The sequence below is a fragment of the Cetorhinus maximus genome, chromosome 3 (genome assembly GCF_964194155.1).
Source record: "Cetorhinus maximus chromosome 3, sCetMax3.hap1.1, whole genome shotgun sequence".
NCBI lineage: Eukaryota > Metazoa > Chordata > Chondrichthyes > Lamniformes > Cetorhinidae > Cetorhinus > Cetorhinus maximus.
The window spans coordinates 194,080,309-194,095,829 of NC_135881.1; the positions used below are offsets into that span (position 1 = coordinate 194,080,309).

General features: G+C 42.1%; 2 protein-coding genes across 4 annotated transcripts in view; one reads left to right on the forward strand and one right to left on the reverse strand.

Annotated features, from left to right (window-relative positions):
- mylk4b (myosin light chain kinase family, member 4b) overlaps positions 1 to 15,521 on the reverse strand; it is a 196,517-nt gene that overhangs the window by 167,463 nt on the left and 13,533 nt on the right. The window contains exon 1 of one of the 3 annotated variants that reach the window (XM_078539496.1): positions 1,459 to 1,544. The exons of the other annotated variants lie outside the window; for them this stretch is intronic. The gene's annotated coding sequence lies outside the window, so the exon portion shown is untranslated. Of the gene's footprint in view, positions 1 to 1,458; positions 1,545 to 15,521 lie in introns of those variants that run through there. 3 annotated transcript variants of the gene reach the window in all.
- Positions 10,484 to 15,521, forward strand: part of wrnip1 (WRN helicase interacting protein 1) — a 54,259-nt gene continuing 49,221 nt past the window's right edge. Inside the window, exon 1 of the mRNA XM_078539499.1 lies at positions 10,484 to 11,201. Coding sequence (XP_078395625.1) covers positions 10,545 to 11,201 — 657 coding nt within the window. The 5' untranslated portion in view covers positions 10,484 to 10,544. The remainder of the gene's footprint in view (positions 11,202 to 15,521) is intronic.

The window sequence follows — 15,521 nt, forward strand, 5'->3', positions numbered from 1 at the left end:
GTGTAGATAGTTCTAGTTGTTAATAAAGACTTACAGCTACTGAAGACGACGAAGACTTCTTTTAGAGACACCATTCTGTAACCAACAGCCTCCCAACAAACATCACAGCGAACAAGAGATAAGTCACCCATTCCTTGTTTTCAAATCTGACAAGGATTCCTCACTCCTCGATCACAGGTCATTTTGAAGTGATGGGAAAAATGATAACTGATGGTTTTGAAAGTCTTCGTGATGATTGAAAAGAACTTGTAGGTCAGATAAACCTGTTGAATCTTGGAGTGGATATTGGAAAGGCTAATAAATTGCAGGAGGAAATACATACCTGAAGGAATCTATAGTTAGTGAGTTGAGACGAGTTAAGAGGTAAGGTAAGGTATGCTTCAGTGAATGAGGAGTTGACTGAAGTAATGTCAGAAAGCTAGGCTGAAATCTTCCATTCTGGATGTCTAAGTTTGGTGGCAGGAATGGAAGTGGAGTAATTTCCACTGGGGGTTGCAGGGCGGCTGACCATATGTATCCACAAGGAGCTCACCGATTCTCGCAGCGGGTCAAGGCAGGGAGTCGTCGCCATTACCTCATGGGGTCGAAGGTCCAGACGCCATATATAAAGGGCACCCGGACAGCCTGCACTGTCCCTTCCACCTTTGCCCAGCACTGCTCCACCCTTCCCTGCTAATCCTTCCTCTCTTCCTTGGTGATCCGATCTCAAGCATAGACTGGCATTTACAGACACCCCCCCACAAAGAAGACAGTGCATGTTAATCATGGAAGGGGTCTACCGCACCAGGTGCACATCACTTGTGATGTGAATGTGAACATTCTAACTTATCTCTGGCAGGAAACTTAATTCCTTTTAATGAGCATGTATGAAATTCTAATGCATGCAAAAGGGCTTCCCGATATTGTTTGTAGGAAGCTCGACCCACCTTTAACCCACCTTTAAAGTTCCGAGAACATAATTGCTAAAGCACATCCCGCTATCCTTTCCACTGTTGGCAGGACCAGGAGATTCTGCCTGTAGTCACAGCTAATTGGTTAAATGATGAGAGAAGAATGGGATTGGTTAAGGAAGTCAGCTAATGAAATTTGGAAACATCTTGTGAATCTTTCAGTTGCACTTTTAAATCTGCTGCAATAAGTGATCTTGTAGATGCAAGTACTCTGAAAGAAGCATCACAGACTACACAAAGGAATCATATTAGCACTTCACACACGAAAAAACAGGCAACCAAAAACGGATTGGCAGTTAAAGAGTTACATTAACTTTCTTTTAGCAAAAACAGTTTTTTAACTAAAAACATAAACAATATTAAACAGAAATGTTATCTTTCATTATAAATTAGTACACCACAGTCCAGTTTCCACATACCAAACATCACACCTCAAAGATGCAAAGCAATCTTAAAATGGATAAAGGATGGGCAAGTATTGACCAAAATTCAGAAAGTTACAATTTACAAGTTTTGAGAGGGAGAATCTCGACGCCCGCTCACATGATACCTAAGGACAATTACTTGAGTTGACCTCACCCAGAATCATAGGCAGCTAGAGTTATCGGGATTCCCAGGAAATACTTGAACAGCCGTCCTAAAGGTCACAGCCAATCCAGCAACTTGATATCAAAACACACGCCAGACCACAAACTATTCATAAGCAAGCACTATGAGATAAGCTAAAAAAAAACATGTTGGACAATTTTCAACTCCACCCCTGGCCTGGAACCTGTGGAGTGAATCACTTTGTCCTTTAGAGAATTAACGTACCCAATTTTCTATTTGTTCCATTGATTTCAATTAAATGAAAACTGGACCAAATCTACAGTGTGTGGTCGATCCATTCCACCAATTTACAATTCAGGTGATGAAGCTGAACCAATCAAATTTCTCCAGGGTTTATCAACCCGAATGAACTCCATTAAAATATCCAGTTCTGCAGAAAATATTGATCCTTACTCATAGAGCGGTTGTAATCCCCATGAAAAGCTTTTCTTACTGAGGCCTACTCATGGCAACAAGCCTGAAACTCAATTTGGGGTACCTTGGCTGGAGCTTGAATTACTGGGTGGTACTTTGCCAAGCATTTTATCTGTAAATGCTAATGTTCTTCCCAATTGACTGCTGCCCACGTCAACTACAAGAATTGTCTCCCTTCTTAGTCAGTTCTGTTGAAGGGTCATTCGGACTCGAAACGTTAACCGCGCTCCTCTCCGCAGGTGCTGCCAGACCTGCTGAGTTTTTCCAGGAATCTTTGTTTTTGTTTTGGATTTCCAGCATCCGCAGTTTTTTGCTTTTGTCTCCCTTCTTCATTGGCTCCAGAGTGCAGTTAAACCATGAACTTTCAGACTTTATCGATATTTATGTAGGTATTTATCCAAGATAAATTCTAGAAATGTTATGATGGGCAATAACCTGCAGCTCACGGAGCATGCCAAGGTTTTTTGATCTGACCCTCGATTTGCAAGTTATAAAAACAGACTACAACAGGAAACCAGTTGGGAATCTTGAGGATTTTTTTTGCCTAAAAAACATGCAGTTCTGAAATTTTTCTGCGCTAATTTTTGACTGGAGAAACAAATTTCACACAGGGGTTAATTATACATTTCCCATTCAGTCTCACAGGTAAGTGTGAATTTCTTTAAAAAAACACAATTAATGCGGAGATTCAATAGCGATTAAAACCAATGCAAGTTTCAAGATGAAAGCTTTTTATTTTGGTACTGTATTTTAAATAGTCACAACACTTGCCTTTCATATTTCTAGAGAATTGAAAAACAATGCCCTATAGGCATAGGTGTTTATGCATCTCTAATATCTATTTATGGCACTCCAGTGCAGTGCTGAGGGAGTGCTGCACTGACAGAGGTGCCATCTTTCACATGAGATATTAATCTGAGGGCCCATCTGCCCTCTCAGTTGGAGGTTAAAGATCCCATGGCATTTTTCAAAGAAGGAATTATCCCCGATAGCCTGGCCAATATTTATCCCTCAATCAACATCACAAAAACAGTTTCATTGTCCATTATCACATTGCTGTTTGTGGGAGCTGACTGTGCGCACATTAACTGCCACATTTCAAAAATACACTTCAAAAAATACTTCTCTGGCTGTAAAGTGCTTGCGATATCTGGTGCTCATGAAGAGTGCTATATAAGCACAAATCGTTCTTTCTTTATGCGTTTGCCTAGCTACTGGGGGAAAGGTATGTATTAATTTCTAGGAACCAACCAAAGAATAACACTTCTTTTCAAACACTTTATTCATAAAATTTGTAAAATTTTACAGAATTACAGAATAGTTTTTAATGCAACATTAAATAAAATGCAATACAGATTTGTTTCTTTCACACAGAATCACAGCGCAGAAGAGGCCCTTCGGCCCATCGAGTCTGTACCGACACGTGAGAAACACCTGACCTACCTATCTAATCCCATTTACCAGCACTTGGCCCATAGCCTTGAATGTTATGACGAGCCAAGTGCTCATCCAGGCACTTTTTAAAGGATGTAAGGCAACCCGCCTCCACCACCCTCCCAGGCAGTGCATTTCAGACCGTCACCACCCTCTGGGTAAAAAAGTTTTTCCTCACATCCCCCCTAAACCTCCTGCTCCTCACCTTGCACTTATGCCTCCTTGTGACTGACCCTTCAACTAAGGGGAACAGCTGCTCCCTACCCATCCTGTCCATGCCCCTCATAATCCTGTACACCTCGATCAGGTCACCCCTCAGTCTTCTCTGCTCCAACAAAAACAACCCAAGTCTATCCGACCTCTCTTCATAACTTAATGTTTCATCCCAGGCAACATCCTGGTGAATCTCCTCTGCACCTACTCCAGTGCAATCACATCCTTCCTATAATGTGGCGACCAGAACTGCACACAGTACTCCAGCTGTGGCCTCACTAAGGTTCTATACAACTCCAGCATGACCTCCCTACTTTTGTAATCTATGCCTCGATTGATAAAGGCAAGTGTCCCATATGCCTTTTTCACCACCCCACTAACATACCTCTCTGCCTTTCAATAGAGTACAGGCATGGTTCCTTAAACGTACAGCTCAGTTTTACAATTTACATTTCGTTTAGAACTAGTACATAAACCTCGAGGGGTTACACATGGATTCCTCAGGCCCTCAGTGGATGATGGCAGGAAAACTCTAGATTGTAGCCTATCCCCATTGAGCCCTTGCAGTGGCTGTCCTCTTTGGTACATTCTCAACACCTAGTCCTGGACCTTGGAATGTGCCAATCTGTAACACTCAATAGTGGGCAACTCTTTGCACTGAAAGACCTTCAAGTTTCAGGCAAGCCAAAGAGCATTTTTCACAGCAATTTCTTTTTTATTCTTTCATGGGATATGGGTGTCAATGACAAGGCCAGCAGTTGTTGCCTGTTGCCCATCCCTAGTTGCCCTTGAGCTGCGTGGCTTGCTAGGCCATTTCAGAGGGTAGTCAAAAGTCAACCACATTGCTGTGAGTCTGGAGTTACGTGTTGGTCAGACCAGGTAAGAATGCAGACTTCCTTCCCTAAAGGACATTAGTCAACCAGATGGGTTTACATGGTCACCACACTAAGATGAGATTAAATTTCAGATTTATTAATTGAATTCAAATTCCAACAGCTGCTGTGCTGTGGTGGGATTTGAACCTGTGTCCCCAGAGCATTAGCCTGGGTCTCTGGATTACTAGTCCAGGATTACTACTGACATTACCTCCAGGCCACCATCCTCCTGCTTTTTGTCTCAGTGTGCATCCCTGGGAACAGCCCGAGAGCAGAGTCACGCATTACGGAACTCCTCGGGATGAACCTTGATTTTAAAAAATCACTGCATCTCTTTCCAGGCCTTCTTTGCTGAGGCACATTCCAGAAGGAGTTGTCTGACTCTCTTCCCCACTGCAACCAACTTGAGAGTGTGCATGAAGGGTCTGGCAGGGAGACCCCTTCTCACCTCCAGCCAAGCTACATCTTGACGCTTGTTTTAAAGCTCTGGTAATGAGGCATTCTGTCAAATGACTTTGACAGTCTTATCAGGGAATCATCCAATAGGATCCAACATCTTCTTTTCTCACAGGGTCCTTGAGGATGTAACAGATCACAGCATGATAGATTTGTGGCGAAAGGTGTATTTCTGTACAAACTTTTCCACGAGGTGCAGGTGGTACAGCATGGTCCAGCTGAATGGAGCTTTCCACTGCATCGTGGCCAGGCCGATCCTTTGCAACACTGGGGACAGACAGACCCTCAGCGCATAGTGACACTTCACAGGATCACTGAATTGTTACAGTGCAGATTGAGGCCATTCGGCCCGTCGTGTCTGCACCAGCTCTCTGAATGAGCAATTTACTTAGTGCCATTCTCACGCCTTCTTGCCATAACCCTGCACATTCTTCCTTTTTGGATAACAGTCTAATTCCTTTTTGAATGCTTCCATTGAACCTGCCTTCACCACACTCTCAGGCAGTGCATTCTAGACCTTAACTATTCACTGTGTGAAAAAGTTTTTTCTCCCGTCACCTCTGTTTCTTTTACCAATTACTTTAAATCTGGGTCCTCCGATCCTCAATCCTTTCGCGAGTGGGAACAGTTTCTCCCTATCTAGTCTGTCCAGGCCTCTCATGATGTTAAGCACCTCTAATATATCTTGTTATGACACGTGTCATGAAGAGATACTAATGTTTATAATGTTATTGGAAAATATTTTTAAATTGGAATTGTAGTAGGGTCTATGTCTATGCGTCTGTGTGTGGCTTAATTGGATTAAAGCCAGTTAGTCTGGGTGCTTTGATGTATAACAAAATAAAAACAGAATTACCTGGAAAAACTCAGCAAGTCTGGCAGCATCGGCGGAGAAGAAATCAGTCAACGTTTCGAGCCCTCATGGCCCTTCGGCTTTGATGTATAGTAGTTTTGAGATCTTAATTAAATAAACGTAAGGAAGTTAAAAGGTTAAGTATAAATTTGCATTTGTTGCATAAAACATTCAAGAGTGGGGTAAAATCTTACACCTAGCTGGGAGGCGCCAAAACAATGTGTTTATATTACTAATAAAATTGGTGGAATGAAAAGGATTTGTTAGGAGAGGTAAAATTTTAAAACCTAGTAATACAATGGAAAATTTACATTCAAAGCAGAAGCTAGGTATAAACAGAAAGGAGTTTGTGTGTGTAAGGGCGAGGCATTTAACACCTAACCAGCCCATAAGGCTACAACTGTGTCTGCAAAGGAAGCAAATTGCAAGGAAGCTCATTTTGAATTCATAAAGTCAAACATGCTTTGCCTGGTGTCTATTTAAAGTCTATGGCTTATTGTTGCCTTGGTGGAGATTTACCTGGAAGTGACTAATTTGGGGATTTGTTTAAAAGTTATTATGCTAGTAATGTAGTAATGTGTAGACATGAGTATTTGTTTAATTTGTTGTTAAACTAATAAATGTTTAATATAGTTTTATATAAACAATCTCTTAAGGTTTGGTGGTTTTGTTCCTGAATTCAGAGCTGCATCTCAAACATACTAATTGAAAATATAGGTTATGACAGTTATTCAAGTTTACCCCTGGGATTTAAACAATTCAGCCTTTACCAGCTGCTGTGTCATGACACGTGGCAGATGATGTGTGACAGGCAGATCAAATCCACGAGGGAAACTTGATCACGTGATTACAACGATTTTACAATTTGTATTTTATTTCGAGATGCGTGCCCTGAGTTCAGTAGTAACAAGTTCACCAAGACTCTAGAGAGTTTTAGAAAACTAAATTAAACATTTATTAACAAAAGAAAAGATTTCAAGTGCATACATAGGTCTACAAATTACTACTATAATTACCCCTAAAGCCCCTAATTAATCTGGCTTCCAGTTGCAACCCCCATTAAGGCAACGGTGAAAAAATAAACAGATCCAGGCAAGTCAACACAAAACCCTGTACAGTAGAATTCAAAGTGGCTTTTCCCAGCTTCGGTTTCTGTAGATAGCACAAATGCTGGAGGCCTTTCACACTTCTGGTAGATCTTACAATGCCTTCCTTGACACATAGCCTCTTCTCCTTTATACACGTTTCTCCCTTTTAATGCAAATTCCATTGTTCCCTTTTGGAACAAATGAAACCAACTGTCTTTTGAACTTTACCTTTCTCATAATATAAACCCTTTCATAGCGCTAATACTATCAGTATCCTTTGGGAAAAATAAACATACTTCTTGGACTAGCTTCTCTGGCTAGGTGTAACATCGTACCATCTCTTTGAAATTCAAAGTACCCTGATTTATCTAAAAATGCAAATTCCCCTCACCTCACATTATAAAACTTCAGCCATGTTTATGTATTTAGCATTTCAAGCCTAGCTTCTTTTGATGAATCAAAGCCTCCAGACCAGCTGTCTCTAACTCAATTAAATCACACACATTCTCTCACACACATACAGACACACACACACAGATGAACTATCCAAACCCCCCTATTAACCTACTTTCACAATAAATCACAATAATGTTATGAAAATTATTATACTTCTGTGACAATCTTCATTACTGAAGTTCCTCATTCCTGGAACTATTCTCGTGAATCTCTTCTGTACTCTCTCCAATGCCTTCACATCCTTCCTAAAATACAGCACCCAGAACTGGGTGCAATACTCCAGCTGAGGCCAAACTACTGTCCGATACAAGCTAAACATAACCTCTTTGGTCTTGTACTCCATGCCCCTATTTATAAAGCCTAGGATATTGTATGCTTTATTAACCACTTTCTCAACCTGTCCTGTCACCTTCAATGACTTATGCACATATACACCCAGATCCCTCTGCATCTGCACCCCCTTTAAAGTTGTACCCTTCATTTTATATTATATTTCCAGACACCACTCCTGAACAATATGGCCTTGCTCTTGCTGCGATTTACATTGTCTCTCGTGTCTTGTTCCAACTGATTGAAAATCAACAGTGGACCCCAGCAGCAGAGAGCAACTTTGTGTATGTACATGGACGCTGAGCACCTCCACTGCCTGGGATCATCAGCTCTCTTATGCTTAAATCCTCCTATATGGACTCAACAAAAGGTTCGCTATAATACACATATAAAACAGAGGAGGGAGGAAAGCCCTGCCTGACTCCAGATTTGATCTGAAAGTTTTCAAATTCCCACCCATTGATTGAAACTGGACTATTGATGCTTGTGTAGAGCGGTTGGATCCAATTGTGGATTCCTTACCCAAATCCACTTTTGGAGATCATGTCCATCATGTAGGTGTGTGATATTCTGTCAAAGACCTTCTCCTGGTCCAAGCTGATAAGGCAGGTGTCCACCCTATGTCTTGCACATTGGCAAGCATATCCATGTGTGGTGCGATGCTATCTTTCTGCCAGGTACAGTGCAGGTCTGATCAGGGTGGATCATCAACTTCAGAGCAGACTTGGTCCAAGAGGCGATGACTTTGGACAGAATTTTGTAATCCACATTAAATAGTAAAATGAGCTCTCAACTTTTGACATCTTCACTCTACCCCTTCTGCTTGTAGGTGAGGGTAATGATGCCTTTCCTCATTGACTCTGACACCAATCCAGCCAGAAGCATACTCTCAGATAATTCCTACAGCTCTTGTCTAATCCAGTTCCACAGAGTGGAATACAACTCAGCCGGTAAATTGTCTCTTCCGGGAGTTTTACTCATCTCGAAGGACTTGACTGCCTTTGTCAGCTTGTCCAGGGCTAGCAGTTCATCCAGAGTCTCCTGTATTGTCATCTAAAACCTTCATGATACAGAACAGGATGTACAGGGAAGCCTCTTGCTGTCTGTGGGCTCAATGCGTACAGCCCAACATAAAAGGGTTTGCGGATCCTTAGTATATCTGACTATGATGATGTTACCAAACTGTCCTCATCCTACAGGCTGCTGATTACTAGGCTCTCTTTGGTCTCACCATGCTTCAAGGAGCAGACTCTGGACTGGAAGATGATCTTGAAGGAAGCCTAGGCAAAGAGCGAGGCCTGCTGGCTCTTCACCTCTTAGAGATCCTTCCTGACATCGACCACAGCAGAAGTAGAATCTGAATGCTTTTCTAGAGTAAGGATATTTCCCTCTGTCTCTCTTTTGCCTTTTGAATACTTTTGAGGATGAAGAGCCTCTTGATGATAGCTTTTCACTAGTGCATCAACGACGCCCAAAAAAAAACACATTTCATTTGCATAAGTTTGCTACAAACTCCTTTCCAAACTATTTTACTGGAGATTCCCACTCCCATTCAGCTTTCCACTCCCTTGCAAAAACATGGCCTCAAGTTCACAATGAGCAATATTGCAGAAGATCTTGTAAAATTATAATAAAAATGGTACATACATGCTTTTCTTGTCTGTCATGTCACACTTTTCTGTCACAGTTAACCAAAGCCAAGCTTATTCTAGCCAACGCATTTCCTTCAACACAGATTTATTTCATTGACCTTTGAAAAGGAAAGCCAGTCATTCAGAATGCACATGGCACTTCTCAATCGTCACAGAAGTCAATAAATCCTGCAGCCTATGACTTTAAAGAAGCCTTTGCAACCATCCCACTTTAAGAGAAAGACTGACATTTCACCACGGGCTCTGATTTATGGATGAATAATAACTACAATTGTTCTTAGCGGCTTACAAGAACTCACAATTACTAGGGCTTCCTAGTCACAAGAGGTTTAATGACAGTAGTTAGCAATGGTCATAAGGGGACAGAAAACTACGATTATATTTAACAGTCGATCATCACAGTGGTGCTCCAAACCCATTAGCAACATTACGGACAATTTACTAGTATGCATTGGAAGTTCAAGAATGGGTGCCAACTATATTATTTCCTGGCAATCAATTTTATATTACTTATTAAATCTACAGGAACTACAATAAAAGCATTAATCATGGGGTGTAGTAATTTTGTACGTTATTTTTTTTAAAATTTAAATTATTCAATTGTTTTATTTATAGGCACTTCTGTACAATACAATGATTGAATGTTCTGACAGTACTATTCAGCTGACAGGCATTTCTAAGGAACAACCTTATAAATCCAAAGGAGCACAAAACAGTTAATCTTGTAATTAAATTCATGAGTTGCACTACCCAAATAATGCAATTTAATTATATTGATTGGGTTCACACTACTGGCACCTAAGTTACACTTCAATCCAGATAAATAAGTGGATTACATTCAAGGCTCAAAATCCATTTCGAGTTTCCAATGTTTTAAATATACCTCAATTATATCAAGGAAGTTATTTACTGTCAATGCATCAGCAAATTTTCCTCAGTATTTGTTATACAGTGAGAACCACCAGTTTGACCAAGGAGCGTGACATTTCATTTGCACTCTGCAAATTTATTGGTTAGGAAAGGAGAACTCATTCACACACACAAAAAAAACTCTCCAAAGTTACTTTTTGGAGCAATTAAGCGGGATGGGATGTGTGGGGGCAAAACATATCAATAAATGAGCAACGTAGGGCATGCAAAGAAGTTGGGGGGGGGGGGTGGTGGGAAGAGAGGGGGAGGAGGAGGAAGTGTGGACGGATGTCCAGGGTGAAGAAATGGCGCTGGATCAGAGGCAGGGGAAGCCAGTGGTGCAATGCCCCGTCTGCTCACAGGAGATGCAGAGCTTCAAGATCAACGCCCACCTGGACCAGTGTCTGGGTCTCAGGCTGGGCACTAAGGAGGGAGGGGAGGCTGCTGCTGCTGCAGAATGCAACAGCGAAGGGGAGCCCGGCAGCAAGAGAGCGCGCTTGTCGCCGGCGCGGGGCGATGGAACGTTGCCCGGAGGCAGCGGGCGCGAGGCTGCAGCCGGCACCACCATTAACAGCGGCGGGGCCAGCAGCGTCTCCCCGGGACCGGCGCGGGGCGATGGAACGTTGCCCGGAGGCGCCCCAGCAACCGCCGCCCAGCTCTCCCAGCGGCGGCCGCCGCCGTCGTCGTCGCCGTCGCCTGGTTCCCCTGTTTGCACCGGCCGGCTCGGCAGCCCGCCTTCCCGGCCCAGCGTCTCTTCCCCCAGCCCCCTGGAGGTGCAGGGCGAGCTGGTGTCGCTGCAGCAACTGGAGGCCAAGCCCCTGGCGGAGATCATGAGGCCCAGCGCCTTGGCCGAACTCATTGGCCAAAACAAAGCCTTGGGTGAGGAAACCCTCCTGAGGACTCTGCTGGAATCGCACGAAATCCCATCCATCATCTTGTGGGGCCCACCAGGATGTGGCAAAGTAAGTGTGTGTTGGTATTGAGAGAACCATTCCTAGCACTGGCAATGTTCACCAGGGTGGATGGGGACACTCTTTCGAGTTATCAACAGTCACAGATTGCAACTCTTTCGAGTACAATCACAGTTCTTGGTTTCCGGGAGTGGGACATGAACCCACAACCCTCTGATTCAAAGGCGAGGGTGCTATGAGTGACACCCATGGGGCTCAATTAATTCCCTGTCAATACAAGTTTCTCCTTGACTTCATTCATTTTGCAGCAGGAGCGTCCCAGCTCTTTTTTTTGGTGGGGGGTGTCTATTTTGGGGCACTTGGATGTACACCGTGAGCTACACTGTAATAATCCTATTTGCACCTATCTCAATTTGCAGATAATATTAAATGGCCTGAATCGTCCTGCAAAAAAAAAATTAACAGCGAATTCACACCAATATTGATGTGCAAATTGGACAGTGGGTCCAGGTGAAAACGACTTACACCATGAGTTGCGAATCGCCAAAGCTAGCTGGTTGACTGGCATCTCTCTGCTGTTTGCCTGGCGCGAACCGTAGCTCGCCCTCAACCTGCCCGTTATGTTTATATTTGCTGAGCTTCTTATTAAATTCTCTACAGAAAGTTAAGTGTTCGTACTGAGCTGTGAAATTACCCTTTTTAAGGACGCAATAATTAATTAGTTCCGAAGAGGAGTCATATTGGACTCGAAACGTTAACTCTGCTTCTCTCGCTCCACAGTTGCTGTCAGACTTGCTAAGTTTTTCCAGAACTTTGTTTTCATTTCAGATCTCCAGCATCCGCAGTATTTTGCCCTTTATAATTAATGTAATGCCAGTCAATCACTCCAGCCTAGGACTCACGGTGTATGTAGTCTTCATCTAAACTCACTGCCCAGCTTCTGAGTGTCATCCTTCCATGTGTAAATTCTTCATAAAGATGTTAATGTTTTTACTTCTAAGTGTTTTTTTTTCTTATTTTTCCTTTTTCTTTTTCTCTCTTTATCCAATCATTCTTTCCTGATCTTTATTTCTATACCTAATATGACTCCAATTCACCCATTCTAACTCCATCCTCCTCCGTTTCACCTGTTTCCTTCTCAACCCTTAAATCATTGGTTAAGGTGTATAAAACTGTTGATCCCATTTACTCAGGTTGTCCCGTTGCCAACACACTTTCAATAACAACTGTTCAAAAACATTTTGAGCTGAATAGTGCAGGAAATAGTCTAACTACCGGTTTACGGTTCAAACTCCAGGAAGGTTTGGGCCAGTGACTGTTCTTGACTCATTGAGTTGGGATTTACGCAGAATTAGACAACAGTTTGAGATCAGCCATTGTCAAATTTCTAGGTCTTTAAAATGTAAACAGAACACAGCAACAAGAAACAAAATATAAACATGTTGGATTTTGTGGGCCAAGATTGCCAAGCTGACCAGGCTGCATATGACTCTTGGGTGCAAATTTGGCTATCCCAGCCTTGCAGTGATCTGTCAGCCCTTTTGGATTCTCTTTGCTGTCAGACCCAATAGCATCATATTGCTAGAACCCCCGTACTGATTTGAGAATGGTAATCAACCATAACAACATGGAGCATGTAAATATAAGCCACACTGCTAGTTCCAAATTCAGCTCTGACCAAAACAAAATGGAGCTCTTGGCGCAGCCACGTTCACCCACATCAGAATACTGATGAACTTTTAATTTTAGCGTGGTCAGGTGTCCCATTGGCTCTCTACTAATGTCTATTTTGTATATTAACAATCTTACGTCCGCCTGCACGTTCTGTCAGCTTCTGCCATCATAAATTTTTATGGCTGCACTTCCAATGAAAACTATTTCGACTGTTCACGGTGTAATTAAACCTAGGGTCAGTGGAGTTGCCATAGGAGGGAGAATGTAGTTGGTTTGCATCAGCATTATCCATTAGAAATGTGGACATAGGAATTGATAGTGAAAATGTAAAAGTAAAGACCATAACTCTGAAACGGAGTGTTAATTACTTAGAACCATAGAGCAATAGAAAAGTTATGGTGCAGAAAGAGGCACCATCGTGTCTGCGCCGGCCATAAAAAGGGAAAGAAGAAGCGAGCCTCTCATTTTTAATTCCACCCTCCAGCACCTGGTCCATAGCCTTGCAGGTTACAGCCCTTCAGGTGCATATCCAGGTACCTTTTAAATGAGTTGAGCGTTTCAGCCTCAACCACCAATTTAGGCAGTGAATTCTGGAAGTCCACCACCCTCTGCATGAAAAAAGGTTTTCCTCATGTCCCTTCTAATCCTTCTACCAATAGCCTTAAATCTATGCCCCATGGTAATTGACCCCTCAAGGGGAAACAGGTCTTTCCCACACCAGATCAGCTAATAATACACTAAAAATGATGCATCTCTGTCCATTCCCATATTAATTTTTTTTTGTTGTTGATGTTTATAATAGATTTACAAGGTAACCAGTTTCTATCTAAATTTGTTGTTAAGCTTTAATTATAACTTCTTGCTAGTAATGGTTCTGAAGCACCTCAGTTTTACATGCCCAGCTCATCAGCCTATGCTGCAAAGAAACTCCTGAGCTTTAAACAGCTCTATTTCTCTCTTTGCCCTAAATTTACGTAAGTTTCATGACTTACCTGTAATAGAAAATCAGTATATAAAAATAAGGACAGTATTATTTTAATATGGGGACTAAATTATGTTTTCCTCACTTCTGGACTTACGTTGTTGTGGTTTCACATCAGGAACACAGCATTTCATCAGGAGCTGTCCTGATGTGAAACCAAAGCAATTGAAGACTGTTTTCTACAATTGGCCTCAAGCTGCTGCCACAAATTGGCACCTAAATTAAACTATACAACGCAAATTATCTCATCAGCACAAAGTCTACAATATAACAGGCCTAGCGGATAATATATAGCATTGTATATATAGGTGTGCTATCCACACACCCTGAAAGGTATCCCATCTAGAAACAAATGGTAATTTTGATTCGGTGCAATCCAAGTAATGGACAGTCTTGGAGCAGGTCACAATGTAAAATCAAGCCTCTGAAGCCTCTTGAATCTAATGTTGCTATATCACCAGTTTGGAGCTCAATATGGTTGGTAACAGATGCCAAACTGATGGTAATACGTTACACCATGGTGCATCAACTTACTGAAGGTTGCAGTTTCCTCCTCAGAATGTTCTGTTTTGTGACATGCTAGGCCTAAACCTGTTTGAGTGTTGTGGACCTCTTGGTTTGGGGAGCTGTGTTAGTTGTATTGCTAGTCTAATCATGACTAGACCAGCTAATTTTCATTTTTATTTTCATTGCCTTCAATGAATGACTGAGCAGTGAATTTTACACCTGGCTGGCAAGTTGGAAGTCAACCCCAAAGTGACCAATTAACTCTAACCTCAATCTAAAATTGGTAGATTTGTATTTGCAAGTCATCACAATTTTACAGAAATCCTTAATTGTTGACCAATTGATTTTGTTTCAAAAGTAGGTCATATGTTAAATGAGTAAATGCTGTGTTCCATGGAAGTACTACATATTGCTCTTTTCCCCATTTCATTACCACCACAGGGGGAGGCAGTGGCATAGCGGTATTGTCACTAGACTGGTAGTCGAGAGACCCAGTAGAATGCTCTGGGGACCTGGGTTCAAATTCCACCAGGGCAGATTAAAAATCTGGAATGAAAGGTCTAAGGATGACCATAAAGTCATTGTTGATTGTTGTAAAGACTCTAGGGAAGGAAATCTGTAATCCTTACCTGACTCTAGACCCACAGCAATGTGGTTGACTCTTAAATGCCCTCTGAACAAGGGCAATAAGCGACGCCCACACCCAATGAATAGTTAATGTTACAAGGACTGATTTATTTTTCTTTAATTTCATGGAAGAATTATACAATATGCTGCCGAAGATAGAATTTGATACAGTCAAATTCATTGATCAATTCAGAATGGGTGTATAAATGGCAAATTAATTTCAGTATAGATTAGTGTGCGATGGTGCGATTTTGTAGGAGGAATAAAGAGGCCACTCATTCCTTAGCTGAATGACTGTAAATTCCACGTAAAACTTAGACATAAGACATAGGAGCAGAAATTAGGCCATTCGGCCCATCGAGTCTGCTCCGCCATTCAATCATGGCTGATAAGTTTCCCAACCCCATTCTCCCGCCTTCTCCCCATAACCTTTGATCCCCATACCAATCAAGAACCTATCTATCTCGGTCTTAAATACACTCAATGACCTGGCCTCCATAGCCTTCTGTGGCAATGAATTCCATAGATTCACCACTCTTTGGCTAAAGAAGTTTCTCCTCATCTCTGTTCTAAAAGGTCTT